The sequence below is a fragment of the Mobula birostris genome, chromosome X (genome assembly GCF_030028105.1).
Source record: "Mobula birostris isolate sMobBir1 chromosome X, sMobBir1.hap1, whole genome shotgun sequence".
In the NCBI taxonomy this organism is placed as follows: Eukaryota; Metazoa; Chordata; class Chondrichthyes; order Myliobatiformes; family Myliobatidae; genus Mobula; species Mobula birostris.
Window position 1 is genome coordinate 56,045,410 of NC_092402.1, and position 17,268 is coordinate 56,062,677.

The following is a 17,268-nucleotide window of genomic DNA, read 5'->3' on the forward strand; positions in this document are numbered from 1 at the left end:
TCATCTCCTTTGAACTTTCCTCCTCTCATCTTAAACACATACCCGCTTCTATTAGACAAAATTATGTTTGAAAACCCCTTGCTAGTTTTACGCTTTACAGTCTGCATCACTCACCACGTGTGCGATCACCATCAAACCCAAGAGAATGGCTGCCCGGCCCATGTACAGAAGTTTACAATCATCATCCTACCTAGAGCAAGAAATGTTGTTCATTGTGGGTAGGTTTCTCTTGCTGTAGCTAATGACCTTGGAGTCATTGATGACCCTTGGGTGCTTACAACTGTTGACCTGTCAAAACTTTACAAGTAAAGCTGGAATTCAAGGGGCTAGGTTCCTCTTCATCTTCTTCCTGTGTGGCAAACCTGGAATGTAGAACAGGAAAAGTCATGACGTCAATATAAAATCAGTGCAAGACTCTCTTTTATCTGCCTGATTGTCCCAAGCTTGCTTTTCCACTTCGTGCAGTTGGCCTGCAGAGAACAGGGACGTGACTTATCCCAAGACTTCTCTTTCGTTCTGCAGCCGATCATCAGACGGCCAGCAGTAAGTGGAGATGTAGGAGTAATGAATTTGTTCTTATGCTGTCACGTTATCCTTTCATGCTCACAAGATAGATCAGGGCCCATTATCAGCATATAGGCCCCGGTGAACTTGTGGTTCCTTGTTTCATTGGGTCTGCCAACACCCACTCACTCACTTACAGTCCTTTTGTCACTTACCCACACTAGGGACAATTTACAGTGACCATTTAACCCCGCCATCCTGCACGTCCTTGGGATGTGTGAGGAAACCGGAGCACGTGGGGGGTGAGGGGGAGCCCACGCTGTCACAGGAGAACATACATAGAAAGCGCCTGAGGCCAGGATCGAACCCTGGTCTCTGGCTCTGTGAGTTACCGTTCCATTTGGCCTCAAGATTTGGTGATGTTCTTGTCTGAGTATCCACTGGGGCTAGGGGCTAAGTAGGTGTCTGTGTGGAGTTTGCACATTGTCACTGTGAAGTGTGGGATTCCCTCTGGTGCATCCCAAAGACATCGGTGAAGGTAATTGGGAGAATCTGGGCTAGTTAATAGGAATGTGGGAAGAATAAGATAGGATCAGTGTACAAGGATGGTTTGTATAGACATGATCATCAGAAGGGCCTGCTTCTGTGCTGTGTGTCATAGAGTCAAAGAGCACTGCAGAGCAGAAACAACCCATTTGGATCAACTAAGCCATGCTGAACTGGAATTTTGCCCAGTCCCATTAACTCGCACCAGGACCATAGCCCTCCATACCCCTCCCACAAAATGTACGTACTCAAACTTTTCTTAAATGTTGAAATTGATTCCGCATGCACCACCTCTGCTGACAGCTCATTCCACACTCTCACCATCCTCTGAGTCAAGAAGTTCCTCTTCAGCTTCCCCTTAAATATTTCACCTTTCACCTTTAACCCACGACCTCTTGGTCCAGTATCACCCAACCTCAGTGGAAAAAGCCTGTTTGCATTTATCCCATCTATACCCCCCATCATTTTGTATCATCATCATCATCATCAGGTGCCATGCCCAGTTTGAGCTTTGACTGCCATGGCCCACACACTCCTATTTCGGGTCAAGTGGATCAATTCATTGGTATTCATTTCCAGTTCTCTGGCTGCTGTCTCCATCATCATTTGTCTTTGTCTTCCTCTTGCTTTCTTCCCTTCAATCTTTCCCATAATTACCGTGCATTCTAACTCCTCTTTCCTAATCACATGTCCAATGAAGTTACATTGCCTTTTCATGATCTCATACATTATTTCTCCTTTTGTGTTTGCTCTGTTCATGACATCCTCATTAGATATTTGTTTTGTCCATGATATTCTTTGCATCCTCCTCAAAAACCACATCTCTGCTGCTACAATTCATTTTCTCATGTTACTAGATATTGTCCAACATTCTGAGCCGTATAACATAACTGGATAAACGTAACACTTCAGTACTCTGAGGTGGGTTGTCATGCCTAGTTTAGTATTGGTCAGTATACTCTTCATTCTTGTAAAGGTGTCTTTTGCCATCCCTATTCTTCTTTTGATGTCCATGTCGCACCTGCCATCTGATGTCACCCAGCTTCCTAAGTAGCAAAAGTTCTGTACTTGTTTTATGTCTTCCCCGTTTATTCTCAGCCTGCAGATAGGATTCTCCTTCTTTTTGATATCACCATACGTTCTGTCTTTTTGCAATTGATAGATAGACCCATTTTTGCACTTTCTTCAACAATTATATCAATCAAGTTTTGTAGTTCTTCCTCCGTACTTGCAATTAACACAGTGTCATCTGCATATCTGAAATTATTGATGTTTTCACTGCCAACTTTGATTGCCAAGATGTCTCTTACTTTTTGTAATATTGTTTCACTGTACACATTAAATAAACCAGGGGAGAAAACACACCCTTGTCTAACGCCTCTCTTGACTTTCGTAAACTGACTCACTTCTCCATCTATTCTTACAGCGGCAGGTTGTTCCCAGTACAGATTTCTGATTAGGCAGAGATCTTCTGAATCTAGATCTAGAGTTTTCTGTAATGCTTCAAATAACTTATTGTGCTTCACTTTATCAAATGCCTTTGTGTAGTCGATAAAACAAACAAACAAATCTTTTTGCACTTGAATAGATTGTTCTGATAGTATCCTTAACATCAATATCGTGTTTCTTGTACCTTTGTCTTTCACAAAACCACATTGTTCTTTGCTTATTTCAACTTGTATCAGCTTGTATCTTACTTTTAGCTCTTGTCATCAAAATTCTTAGAAGCATCTTGGTGATATGACTCATTAAACTTATGGCCCTATGTAATTCACATTCTATTGCTCTGGTTTTCTGAGGAAGAGTGATAAATACTGATTTTTTCATCTCTTCTGGTATTATTCCAGTCTCATACATTTCATTGATTAAATCAGTAAGTTTTTCAATTCCATAATCTTCAAGGGTGATAATTTGTTCTATTACTAATTCATCAGGACCTGCTGCCTTTCCTTTCTTCATCTTATTTATTGCATTACGAACTTCAGATTTTAAAATACTTGGACCATCAATGTTTTTCTAATTTCAGGTTTTTCACCTTGATTGTCTTCAAACAATTCCTGAATATACTCAGTCCATTTGTTCATAATCTCATCTTTTTCCATGATAATGGTACCGTCCTTTGCTTTCAAACATCCACCTGAAGAACAGAGGAGCTTTTTACTAGTGATATTCTTGATTTGTTGATGTAACCTTTTTGGATCAGTAATAGGGATTCTTTCTATTTGCTCACATTCCTGGTTTAACCATTCCTCTTTGGCTTTTTGACATAAGCTTTTAACTTTTTTATCTAAGGACTTATATTCTATAAAATTTGCTTTCTTCCGTCTCCTTTCTTCCATTAGATTTTTGATTTCATCTGTCATCCATTTATTCTTTGTGCTTTTTTCTTTTTTAGAAATCACTGACTTTGCTGATTCTACCAAGGCATCCTTTAGAGAGTTAAATTTCATTTCTACGTGATTGCTATCATTTTTAACAGATTCTATTTCTAGACTTTGAAATCTATTCCTTACTTCCATTGTAAATTTTTGTCTTAAGTTTTCTTCTTTAATTAATTGCAAGTAATCAAGGGATTGTTCAGGTTTTTGCTTCTTTAGTTTTTAAGCTTTACTTTCACATGACATACTACTGGGTTATGGTCACTATTACAGTCTGCACCTGGATATGTTTTGCATTGAGTCACTGAGTTTCTAAATCTTTGGTTTATAGTAATAAAGTCAATTTGATTTCTAATGCTATCACCTGGACTTTTCCAGGTCCACAAGCGTCTTGGATGGTTTTTAAAGTAGGTATTCATAATGACTTGATTATTCATCTTGCACCATTCTACTCATTTCTCACCTCTTTCATTTCTTTCCCCTAGTCCAAATTTTCCTACGGTATTTCTATCAGCAGCTTGTCCTACTTTAGCATTTAGATCTCCCATGACAATTACAATATCTTGAGATTTGCATCCATTCTTTGCTTGTTCAAGCTCTTCATAGAATTAATCTATATCTTTATTTGTTCCATCTGTTGTTGGTGCATATACTTGTATAGTTGCTAAATCAAATGGTTGTCCTCTGAATCTAATAAGGAGCACGCTTTCCGATATTGCCCGATGTCCTAAAACACTTTTTGCCATGTTTTCATCCATAAGAATTCAGTATAGGATGTTCCAGAAGAATAAACTAGTGTTTCATTTTGTATACCTCTTTCAAATCTCCTCTTAGTCTTCTACGTTCCAAGGAATAAAGTCCTACCCTATTCAACCTATCCCTATAACTCAGGTCCTCAAGTCCCAGCAACATCCTTGTAAATTTTCTCTGTACTCTCTCAATCTTATTTACATCTTTTCTGTAGGTTGGTGGCCAAAACTGCACATAATACTTCAAATTAGGACTCACCAATGTCTTATACAACTTCAACATAACATTATAACTCCTGTACTCAATACCTTGATTTATGAAGGCCAAAGTGCCAAAAGCTTTCTTTATGATCCTATCAACCTGTGATGCCACTTTCAAGGAATTAGGGATCTGTATTCTCAAATCCCTCTGTACTACCACACTCCTCAGTGCCCTATCACTCACTGTGTAAGTCCTAGCCTGGTTGGTCCTCCAAAAGACCTCACACTTGTCTGCATTAAATTCCATCTGCTATTTTTCAGCCCGTTTCCCCAGCTAGTCCAGATCCCGCTGCACGCTTCGGTAGTCTTCCTCACTGTTACCACAACCCCAATCTTCATGTCATCCACAAATCTACTGATCCAATTAACCACATTATCATCCAAATTATTAATATAGATGGCAAACAACAACTGACCCAGTACCAGTCCATGCGGCACACCACTAGTCACAGGCCTCCAACCAGAGAGGCAACTGTAACCCAGGTTAATTCAACCCAAAGATGTAATGTTAGAAAGTTCTACCTGCGGAGGGGTGAAAATGAGGTTTACAAATTATAAAAAAAAGAGAATTTGAAAAAAAAAGCACAGTGCAAGGGCAGGGCGTGGTGACACAGGACGGACAAGGAGAGAAGTGCATCAACAATTAGAAGCTGAAGACGTGAACTGTTACCTTTACCCTACTAATTTGAAAACCTCAGGGTGAAACCCCTGGAGGAGAGACAATAGCGATAGAAGATTTATTGAAGCTACAGCTATAACACGCAGCAGCAATAATGAGACAATATCGGCAGAGACGAGTGTAGTCGGGAATTAGTTCTGTAAGATCATACCAAGGGATTTGGTCAAGTTTTTGTACAAGTTTGCTTTTCATGGATGAACAACTATTTCATTCCAATGAACCAAGAAACAAGATGGTCAGCCACCCAAGATGAAGAATCAGAGCGGGAACGAAATGGGTAATGACGCAGAGGATTTAATATGGTTGGATGTATAAGTTTATTTTCATTTGAAGGATCTGAATTAGATGTTCTGCAAGAACTGATTATTTTTGCAAAGACTTTGATAAGTTACTGAATGAGATTTACTTTGTTTAAAAGTTACGATGTTGGAGAATTGCCATGAAAAGAGTTAACCTGTGTATATATAATTTTTGAATTTGAATTTAAACTTGTAGATATACTGCCTGGAAATGAAACTGAAGTTAACTATAATACTTGAGAATAGGAATTATATTTGGTTTTCAAACTAACTAGGGATAAGTAAAAAGGAAAGTTTAGACTGTAAACTTTTAGATAGGGAATAACACTAGATCTAATTAGTTAAAGAAATTGGAATAACAAAGGTCATTCTAATGAATATCACTGATTCTAACTAAACAGGAATTTGGCTTTTGTTGATATCTAAGATTTGGAACCTAAATAGAATGTTTGAATTTTGAATTGTTCTTACTTATGTAAATATTTTGTACATATTGTTCATTTCTTATAAACAAAGCTTATTTCCAGAAATGTGTGGCTTCTATTCACTGCCTCCTTCTGATACCTAGAACCTTCTGACGGCCTACAAGCATCTAGTGTAATTTGATTTTCTCGAAAGAGTGTGGCGATTAGCCACACGCAGTAAGACCGGTGCTACACAGGTGTTACACAAAGCAGATTGTAGCTGAAACATTCAAACTGAGAAGACCCCCCCCCCCCAGAGGAATGAGAAGAATGCAGGAATGGTCCTCACAATTAGTTTCATCTTTTCTGAGCCAGGGAGAAAAGGATCTGACTCAGAGTCTCTCCCCGAGTTGTAAACACACCTCAAAGATGCGTGCTTAGCCCACTACTCTACTCTCTCTGCACTCATGACTGTGTGGTTAGGCAAAGCTCAAACACCATCTATAAATTTGCTATTGACACCACTGTTGTCGGTAGAACCTCATATGGAGATAACGAGGTGTACAAAGTGAAATAGTTCAGCTCACTGAGTGGTGTTGCAACATTGTCAGCAAGTCCAAGGAATTGACTGTGGACATCAGGAAGCGGAAGTCCCAGGAATGTGCACCAGTCCTCATTCAGTGGTGAGCAGCTTCAAGTTCCAGGGTGTCAATATCTCCGAGGATCTATCTTGGCCTAACACATTGACACAATTACTAAGAAGGCACAACAGTGGCTCTACTTTGTTAGAAGCTTGAGGAGATTTGGTATGTCACCAAAGACTCATGCAAATTTCTACAGCTGAATGGTGTAGAGCATACTGACTGGTTGCAGCACAGGCTGGTACAAAGGACCCAATGCACAGGATCACGAGAGGTTTATAGACTTATCTGGTTCCATCTGAGGCACAACCCTCCCCACCATCAAGGACAAAAGGCTCAAGAAGGCAGCATCGATCATGAGGACCCTCATTATCCAGGACATGCCCTCTTCTGCTTCCTGCCATTGGGGAAGAGATACAGGAACTTAGAGACCCATGCTCACCAATTTGGGAACAGCTTCTTCCCCTCCGACATCAGACTTCTAGCCAGCCCAAGAACCCATGAACATGACCTCATTACTCCTTTTTTTGCACTATTTATTTATTTTGAGACTTCTTAAATTACTTGTGTATCTTTACATTGTATTGCTGCTGCAAAACAGCCCATCTCACATCATGTGGGACAGTGACAATAAACATGATTCTGGTTCTGAAGATCAAAATTTGCTCCAGTGTAGTTGATAATGAACCCATGAACACTACCTCACTACTTTTACTCTTTTTTTGCACTATTTATTGGTTTTTAAATAGATTTCTTACTGTAAAGCTGCCGCAAAAGCAACAAATTTCACGGCACATGCTGGTAATAAGCCAGATTCTGATTCTGATTCTGATTTGGAACTGTAAGACTGTGAGAAAATGAAGGGATTTCAATAGAGAAACGAATCAAATTTGGTTCAGACTAAAGTGAAATTGTCCTTTGTCTAATTAAAACTTGGTTGGAGTTGTTTCTGCATCCTCTCCCTTTATCCTTTCTCCCAAATCCCCTCCCCCAAGGCTTCCAACAGCCGAACATCCTCCTGCTTCTAATACAGGAAGAGGGATCTGACCCTAAGACACTCCTGTTGGAATTTCAGGACAGCAGGCAGGATACTGAATCCAAATGTATTTAACCTTTGTGATAATCTGAAAGGAGGCTAAAAGGAGGTTTGGAAAATGAAAAGCAACACTTTTCAAGCACATTAGCTTCGAGCTCTTTGTCGTTGGCGGCTTTGTTGTAGATTGATTAGCAGCTCGGACATGTTTGGGGTCCAGTGCTGTTTGCCCATGTCCCACCCACTCCAGAAAGCACTGGGTTTCCACTCTGGGGTACCTGGAACAATCTGGTATTGTGCCCAAGTACAGAATGCAGTGGATACAGCCCAGCCCATCACAGGCACATTCACAAAGAGCACTGCCACGAGAAAGCAGCATCCAGAATAAAGGCCCCCTACCAACCAGGCCATGCTCTTTTCTCGCTACTATTATTGGCCAGGAGGTACAGAACCCTTAGATCTCACACCACCAGGTTCAGGAACAGTTACTACCCTTCAACCATCAGGCTCCTGAAACAGCATGGATAACTTCATTCACCTCAAATCTAAACTGATGCCATAACCTACAGACTCATTTTCAAGGACTACTTACAACTTATGTTCTCAGTATTTTTTATTTACTTTTTAAATTTATTATTTGCATGATTTGTCATCTTTTGCACGTTGGATGTCTGCCAGTCTTTGTTATGTATATGTAGATTTTCTTAAATTCTATAATATTCCTTCATTTTCCTGCAAGAAAATGAATCTCAGGGTAGTATATGGTGGCATATTTGTACTTTAATAATAAATTTAATATGAACTTTGAACTTTGAAGTACCTACCTTCAAATGTAAGTGCACAGTCTGGCACTGAGGCCATCACAGCCAATCCTGATGTGACGGTTGCCTATGTTCCCTTTTTTGCGCCTTGTTGAACAGTAGTCTGGTGCACTCAGATCAAGGTGCTCACAAGATAGTTCAGTTTGTTTGCTGTGAGCCTTTTGCCTCTGTAGTTCTGTTTACAGGAATGGACCGCAGGCATGTAGGACTAATTCTCCACGAGGAGTACTAGTCGACCTGAAGCCTGATCCCTAGAACCTGATTTTCACTGGCCTGAAGGGTTATCAGTACATTACAAATCCATTGACTGGTACTTATACACTAGGAACCATTCATCCATCACTGGGGTGGCACAGTGGCACAGTGGGTAGAGCTGCTGCCTCACAGCTCCAGAGACACAGGTTCGATCCCAACCTCGGGTGCTGTCTGTGTGGAGTTTCTACGTTGTCCCTGTGACCTCGTGGGTTTCCCCTGGGTGCTCGGGTTTCCTCCCACTTCTGTAAGATGTGTGGATTGCTGGGTTAATGGGCCATTGAAAATTCTCCCTAGAGAGTGGCTGAGAGTGATAGAGTCTGTGAGGGAGGGGAAATTATCGGGAATGTGGGCTGAAGGGCCTTTGTCCATGCTGTATGAAAATCAGTAGGAAAACATGTTACTAGAACTTTCTTGAAGTGGGAGATCTCCCATAATCTTGAACGACATCAATCCCTCAGCCAATAGTGCGAAGAAAAAAGATTTCCCTGGACACTTATCTCCTCTCCAACGTGGGAGCTTGCTATGCATAAAGTCTTTACAGACCTGGTATTAACACAAGATCTTTCTGGAACATCTTATGTAAACAACTTACAGTTATCATGTTCTGAACTCCAGAGTTACTCTGATCCAAGCATAAAATTTATTGCAACTAAACATTTTTCTATTATCTGAATATTGCTGATGGTACTCTGTTTTGATGCCCAAACGTAACATTTCCCTCTATCAGGCTCTCAACATACTAGATATTATCAACCCATTGTTTTGTTTCAGTCTATGAGAGACAATGTTTAAGTTCAAATTTCAAAATTCAAGTTCAAAGTAAATTCATTTGCATTGTAACTAAATTTACTTTGAATTAAAATAAAATATACTTTAAAATTTCTTGGAAAGCATAGTATTTGCTTTCTGATTATCCACTTCAGTGTTCTCCTTGTCATCTGTGACGAAACTGATTTGTTGCACAAGCACCAGTGACACCTCACTTTTCATTCATGTAGCTATTAGTAGATTGTCTATAATTCTGGCCGGATCCCTTTTGGAGTACTGCATTTAATTCTGAGCATCACATTTTGGCTTTGACCATAAAACCGTAAGACACAGGGGCAGGATCAGGCTATTCGGCCTATTGACTCTGCTCTGCATTCTATCATGGCTGATTTATTTTCCCTCTCAACCTCATTCTTGTTCTTTCTCTCTGTAATCTTTGGCACCCTGATGAATCAAGAACCTATCAACCTCTACTCTATATATACCCAATAGCTTTGCCTCCACAGCTGTCTGTAGCAATGAAATCCACAGAATCTCCACTGAAGGTGAGCAGAGGAAAATTTAGTGGAGATAGCAGAGAGAGTGGTGAGTGCCTGGAATGCACTGCTGGGAAGAGTGCTGGCAGCTGGTACATTAGGGACATTTAAGAGACTCTCATATTGACACATGGATGAAAGAAAAATGGAGAGTTGTGTTGGAGGGAAGAGTTAGACTGGTTGCAGAGTAGGTTAAAAGGTCAGTACAACATTGTGGGCTGAAGGGCCAGTATTCTGTGTTCCATGTTAAGTAATACATCATGGAAACAGCCTTGGTGGGGTGGGGCACTAATTAAAAATGTCAGAACTTAGAGTGAAATCATGCAAGGATAGTTAATCTTTCAGAACAAAGAAAGGTAAGAACATAATTCATAAGGGCTATGAGGAGGAGTACTCTCTTCACTGTACAATAAAATCTGATCTTAGCTTTAGCTACACTTCCCTGTTTCCATAATCCTTGTCACACCTCTAAACCAAAATCTGGTCTGAAAGGCTGCACCTCCTGGATGGAAAACTGTAAACGTTCACTTCCCTCTGAGAGAAGCTACTCCACCTCCTCACACTAACCAGCTGCCCCCTTATTCTGAAGCTGTTGCCCCTGTTTCTAGATTTCCCCAGCAGGAGAGAGCTCCTTACAGAATCTACACTGTCCACTCCATCAGAACCTTACATGTTTTCATAATATTATTGTAAAATTCAGTTGTATTTCTTTTTTGTTGTAACTGCCTGCAAGAAAATGAATCTTAAGGTATTATTTGCTAAGATCTATTGATAATAAATTTACTTTGAACTTTGATCTATCATTCTTCTAAGATCCAATGGAGTAATTAGAATGATCAGGTTGTCTCCTTTCCTCACCTGGATTCACCTGTCATCTCTTCCACAACTTCTCCTCATGTCTTTACAGGGTTATCTCCAGTCACTTGTTCAGTCCAGATGAAGGCTCTCAACCTGAAACATTGACTGTCCGTTTCTCTCCACAGACTCACTCAGTTCTTCCAGGTGGTTACACTTTCCAATAGGAATGAAGTAATTGATCAATCATGGCACTCCATTTCTGGCAGACTCCCACAACAGTCCCAGCGAGCAAGGAACGTTCTTAGTGGCAGAAGATACTGGCTGGAACTCAACAGATTTTTCCCCAACATGTCACGGTCCTTTCTGAGTGAGTGGTCGAGGATAAGAGGACTGAGCCTGATCCAGGTTTTTCTTGACTCACCTTTGCTTGTGAGCAGGGTCGCCCAGGGAATCGTTGGAAGAGCAAACCCTGGCTAATTCCCCCTGGTTGGTGTCGGTCAGCTTCCTCAGTGTTACGTACCTCTACCATACAGCAATCAGTGTAGTGGCCCATTGAGCTGAAAGCATCAGAGACCCAGGATTTACACCTGGTGAGACGCAGGAGGAGCCCAGCCTGGAGTCACCCCACAGAGCCCTGAACCTCCAAGTATCAGAAGCTTCTGTCCCAAGCAACATAGTTCAACAGCGCCGGATCAAGTGGCCCCCAGCCAGCAACAAGAAAGAGTGACTCCAGTTTGATGGGGATGTAGCAAGGATCATAGAGTTGACAGCCAAGGGGGATGTTGACAGACGGCTTCAGACAATGACCACCATCACTGTCAGCCTTGCCACAGACAGGTTTGGAATAGAGGGAAAGACCACCAGATCCCAATACACGATGAACCGCAGGGCAGCCCAGATCCAGCAACTGTCCTAAGAGCTCCGGTCCCTGGCACGGCAGTTCAAGGTAGCAACGGAGGAGGAGAAACCTCCCCCCGGTTGAGCTTTGGAACTTCTGCAGGAAGAAGCTAATGACCCTGCTCAGAGCAGAGTGACACAGGAGGCGAGGGAGAGAAAGAGCCAGGAGGCGAACTGCCTTCATAGGCAATCCGTTTGCTTTTACAAAACAGCTCCTAGGGCAGAAACGCAGCGGCCGCCTTGTGTGCTCTAAAGAAGAGGTAGACCATTTCCTTCATAACATCCTGAGCAACCCTGCAAGGGAGCCAGAGCTGGGCCTCCACAGAGCCCTTACAAGCCAACCATTCCCCATAGTGGAGTTCGATGTGAGGGAGCCCACCTGGAGGGAAGTCCAGAAGGTTGTGTCTTCAGCCAGAGCCAGTTCTGCGCCAGGACCCAGCAGAGGACCCGACAAGGTGTACAAGCACTGCCCGGAGTTTCTCAAGATCCTTGGAAGACCCTGCGAGTGATTTGGCGCATGGGGACAGGGGCAGACCAGTGGAGGTACGCAGAGGGGGTCTGGATCCCCAAGGAGGAAAATTCGTCGAACCTGGAGCAGTTCAGATCCATCTCGCTGTTTAGTGTGGAAGGGAATATCTTCTTTAGTGTCTTGTCCTGCCGGATGATGGACTTTCTCCTCAAGAACGCTTACATCAACACTTCAGTGCAAAGGGGTGGAATTCCTACAGTGCCTGGGTGCCTGGAACACACTGGAGTGGTCACCAAGCTGATCAGGGGGGCGCACATGGGGAAGGGAGACCTGGTCGTGCTTTGGCTCAATCCTGCCAATGTGTATGGGTCAATACCCCACAAACTGGTGGACTTTACACTGGACCAACACCATGTTCCCAGAAAGGTCAGGGTCCTCATCATGAACTACTACGGGAACTTCAGACTGAGAGTCACTTCTGGAGCTATAACATCAGGCTGGCACAGGCTGGAGAAGGGGATTATAACCGGGTGCACAATCTCCGTTATTCTCTTTGCCCGTGCAGCGTATATGATATTCAAGGCAGCTGAGGCAGAGTGTAGAGGCCCGATGACCAAGTCTGGTGTTCAGCAGCCCCTGATCAGAGCCTTTATGGATGACCTCATTGTCACAACAACATCAGCTCCTGGCAGCAGGTGGATCCTCCAGGGCCTGGAAAAGCTCATTGCATGGGCAAGGATGAGCTTCAAACCAGCTAAATCCAGGTCCATGGTGTTGAAGAAGGGCAAAGTGGTGGACAAGTTTCGTTTTTCCTTGGATGGCCGAGAAGCCAGTCGAGAACTTGGGGAAGGTCTTCGACTGTAGCCTCAGAGATGCAGCTGCCGTCCGATCAGCTTCCAAGGAGCTTGAGAGCTGGCTCACCACGGTGGACAAGTCAGGCCTACCTGGAAGGTACAAAGCCTGGATTTACCAGCATGGCATCCTACCCCGAACTCTATGGCCGCTACTGGTATAAAGGTGCCTGTGACAACTGTGGAGAGAAAGGTCAGTAGCTACCTTCGAGGTGGCTGGGCCTACCTCGTAGTCTGAGCGGTGCAGCACCGTACGGAAGGTGCAATGAGCTGCGACTTCCCTTCAGCAGCCTGGACGAGGAGTTCAGGGTCTCCTGCACAAGAGAGGTGCTGCAGTACAGGGATTCCAAGGACCCTAAAGTGGCAGCAGCTGGCATCCAGGTACGGACGGGCAGGAAGTGGAAGGCACAGGAAGGGCTGGTGGTAGCAGAGTCCCGGCTGAGACGCAGGGCTCTGGTGGGAACAGTGTCAACTGGGTGAGCGAGGCTGGGCTCCATTTCACAACCTCGCTATGACAAGGCCAAAGGCAAGGACAGATGCCAACTAGTCCTGAAGGAAGTGCGGGCTGGTGTTGAAGAGGAGAGGAATAGCAGGATGGTGGGCATGCGACAGCAGGGAGCGTGGACACGGTGGGAAGGTGCGGTGGAGCAGAGAATCTCCTGGTCTGACATCTGGCAGGCAGAACCCCAGTGCATTAAATTTATGATCCAGGCTGATGTCTTGCCAAGCCCTGCAAACCTCCATGTCTGGGGCAAGAGTAATACACCAGCATATCCTCTCTGTCCAGGAAGAGGATTACTGGAGCACATCCTTAGCAGCTGCCCTAAAGCCTTGGGGGAAGGTCGCTACCAGTGGCGTCATGACCAGGTGCTGAAGCCAGTGGCAGAAAGCATTGCGATGGCCATGACCACCAGCAAACAAAGTGACAGAGGAAGAACATCACCTTTGTCAGAGCCAGAGCACAGCCCCTACGTCAGTCCAGACCAGCATCATCATCGGGCCTGCTTAGCACCGCAGCAGATTGGCTGCTTCAAGTTGACCTGGGGAGGCAGCTGAAGTTTCCCGACCAAATAGCAACAACTTCACTGAGGCCTGATGTGGTCCTTTCTTCAGTGTCCTCGAAGTAGGTTGTCCTCATCGAGTTGACAGTTCCCTGGGAGGACCGCATTGAGGAGGCAAGTGAGCGGAAGTGGGCTGAGTACCAGGAGCTGGTGGAGCAGTGCTGGAGGCAAGGCTGGAGGACTCGCTGTGAGCCCATCGAAGTCGGGTGCAGGGGTTTTGCCAGCCGCTCACTCTGCAGAGTCTACACCCTACTTGGCATCACTGGGGCTGGCAAGAGGAAAGCTATCAGGACCGTCACAGAGGCCGCCGAGAGAGCCTCCAGATGGCTGTGGATCAGGAGGGGTGATCCGTAGGCCAATGTTGCTGGAACACAAGTTGGGGTCTGATCAACCCTGGCTGGGTCGCCTGGGCAAGGGTGTATGATGTTGAAAGACCCGAAACACCCGATGACCCCAGGTTACATCACTGATGATGTGTCCCAGCGCATCCGCAGAATGCACCTCCAAATCCTATGTTAGAGGCATTTAAGAAACTCTTAGATAGGCACATGGATGATAGAAAAATGGAGGGCTACGTTGGTGGAAAGGGTTGGGGTGATCTTAGAGTAGGTTAAAAGGTCAGCACAAAATCGTGGGCCGAGGGGCCTGAACTGTGCTGTATTGTTCTATGTTCTATCGATCTCTTATTTGTTAACTGATTTCTGTGAGAGAAATCAAAAACAAATGGCAGATTTATTTTCAGAGGGGTATAGGCAAAACGGGGGCAAATGGGACTAGTTTAGATGGGTATCTTTGTTGGCATGGACCAATTAGGCTGAAGGGCCTTTCTCCATGCTGTATGACTCTGTGATGCATTGAATGTCTGCTGTGGATGTACAGTCCTCCTTACCCTCTAGGTGTAGACCTATCCTGGACTGATGCTCCTGAGCTATTGCTCTTCATGGACCCTGCCATCTGCTTCCTATAGCCCAGGATACAAGAGATGACAACTCTTATAACACTGAGTGTTCTACATGAACTATTCTCTTCCCTTCCTTCACTTCCCTTCAACCTCCCCTGTGGATGATTCAGAAGCAGCTGATGGTCCTGAGGATTAAATAATTGCCAGCTAAGATTGAACCATCCAGTTCCTCCTCTCCTGATGACACAGATTCAGGAAGGAGGCTCTAAATTGGCCTCTATTATCTTTGCCAAGCACGAGTCTGTAAAGTTTTCATTTGCTGTGGAAATCACAACCGAGTTCAGCTTTTGCACCTGTACTTCTAAATACAAGACAGTCAGAATCATTTTCTTCTGCAGGGTGGAAATATCAAATGCTCGAGGGAGAACCTTGAAAGCAAGAGGTGGAATTTTAAAGGTTCACAAAGCAAGTTTTTTACGCAGAGAGCTGCAGGTGCCTGGGAGAGGCTGCCGGGGAAATGATGGAAGCAGGGTCCTGAAGAAGGGTCTTGGCCTGAAACATCGACTGTTTATTCCCCTCCATAGATTCTGCCTGATCTGCTGAGTTCCTCCAGCATTCTGCGTGTGTTGCTCTGGATTTCCAGCATCTGCAGAATGTCTTGTATTTAAAGTTAGCAGATACAATTGTGGCATTTAAGAAGCATTCAGACAGTTGCTTGAACAAGCAGGGGATGAAGGGATATGGACCATCTGCTCTCAGCTAATCTCCAGCCAAGGTGAGGCTCTTCCAACTTAACCCCCAGCCGACTTTCAAGGCGCGGAGAGGAACAGCAATCAATTACAAAAATAAATAAATTGTGCAAAAACTGGAATAGTGAGGCAGTGTTCATGTGCTCATTGTCCGTTCAGAAATCTGGCAGAGGAGAAGAAGCTGTTCCTGAAATGTTGAGTGTGTGTCTTCAGGCTCCTGTACCTCCTCCCATAGTAAAAACAAAGAAGGCATGGTTGCCATGGTAACATAGCAGTTAGTGTAACACTATTACAGCTCAGGGCACTCTGGAGTTCAGTGTTCAATTTTGGCGCTGTTCTGTAAGGAGTCTCTGTTTGGAATGTGTGGGTTTTCTCCCAGTCCTCTGGTTTCCTCCCACAGTCCAAAGACATACTGAGTAGGTTAATTGGTCATTGTAAAGTGTCCCGTGATTAGGCTAGGTTAATTGGGGTTGTGGGGTGTTGCTGGGGCTGGAAGGGTTGACTCCACGCTGTATCACTAAATCAAATAAATAAATAAAATGTCACGGGTGGTGAGGGTCTGAGGTAATGGATGTCACCTTCACATTATCAACATTCATATGAAAGCCCCGTTCACATTATCAGCATTCATATGAAAGCTCAGTTTCTGTTAAAGTGATGTATGTATTTTCAATATTAACATCTTTGCTCAAACACCGCACAGAGGAATTGCAATCAAATCAAAAGAAAGAACTCAGGTTTACCCAACATTAGAATGTTTCAGGTCACTGTGTGCTCACCGACACAGTTGAAGTTATAACTACTAGATAGCTGCAGTACTGGAGGGGTGATGCTCAACATACAATAATGTGCAGGTCGTCCATTTTTAGATGAGATTGACGGGAGGACGTAAACATCTGTCTGTCAGCCTGAATTATGTGATTAAGTCTTCAGTGGGGATTGAATCCATGACCCTCAGATTCAAATTGTAGCCCACTGAGCTCTGCTTAATGCCTGGCTTCCTACTGTGTAATACCAGTGTTTTCATGCCTCTGCAAATCTTTATTTATCAGACGGTCAGATTAGCACAACATGTGTTTCTGCATTCATGGAGCTGAGTATGTCAATACTGGGAACACTGCGCACTTCTTTAGGCTGGATACCCACAGCTGGCAACAAACATACCACGTGGCAGTCTGGCTTGGACCACAGACCTCGGAAGCTGGAGGAAAACAAGCAACTGGGATGGGAAATAGTGCAAAATTTCCAAGAATTTCCTTTGAGAGAATCAGACAGGTTGTATGGAAATGTGAAAGAGTAAATTCTATGTGATCTGTGAAAAGTCTTGGTTGGATTCATTGCTTTCCATCAAATCTAGACATTTTTAATGTAGGATAACCTTCTGAGATGTTTGTATCATTTTGTGAACAGGGAATGTGGCAGAAAAATACTGTTGTGGAGAATCATATGCCGAAGACTCCAACAAATGTTAGCAGTAGTTGAGTGAGGCTTTAAATATTAGTTGAAGATTATATAAATTAATTTATTTTAAAGTAAAAGCATGTATCTGAAATTTTTTTAAAGTGACCACATGATTTATATTAAGGTGAACTGTTGTGACTTGAGGGCCCAGAGAATCTTTTACGTCCCTATTGAAGGGAGCAGTAGAATCAGAAGAACAGACCCTTA

The 17,268-nt window shown here is 43.6% G+C and overlaps 1 protein-coding gene and 1 pseudogene across 4 annotated transcripts in view; one reads left to right on the forward strand and one right to left on the reverse strand.

The window, feature by feature from the left end:
* LOC140191684 (activin receptor type-1-like) overlaps positions 1-17,268 on the reverse strand; it is a 131,828-nt gene that overhangs the window by 94,500 nt on the left and 20,060 nt on the right. For 2 of the 4 annotated variants that reach the window (XM_072249323.1, XM_072249324.1), the window contains exon 2: positions 191-362. The exons of 1 other annotated variant lie outside the window; for it this stretch is intronic. In XM_072249323.1, coding sequence (XP_072105424.1) covers positions 191-213 — 23 coding nt within the window. In that variant the 5' untranslated portion in view covers positions 214-362. Of the gene's footprint in view, positions 1-114; positions 134-190; positions 363-17,268 lie in introns of those variants that run through there. One more of the 4 variants, XM_072249327.1, reaches the window with a different exon arrangement.
* Positions 11,364-14,304, forward strand: LOC140191521 (uncharacterized; annotated as a pseudogene).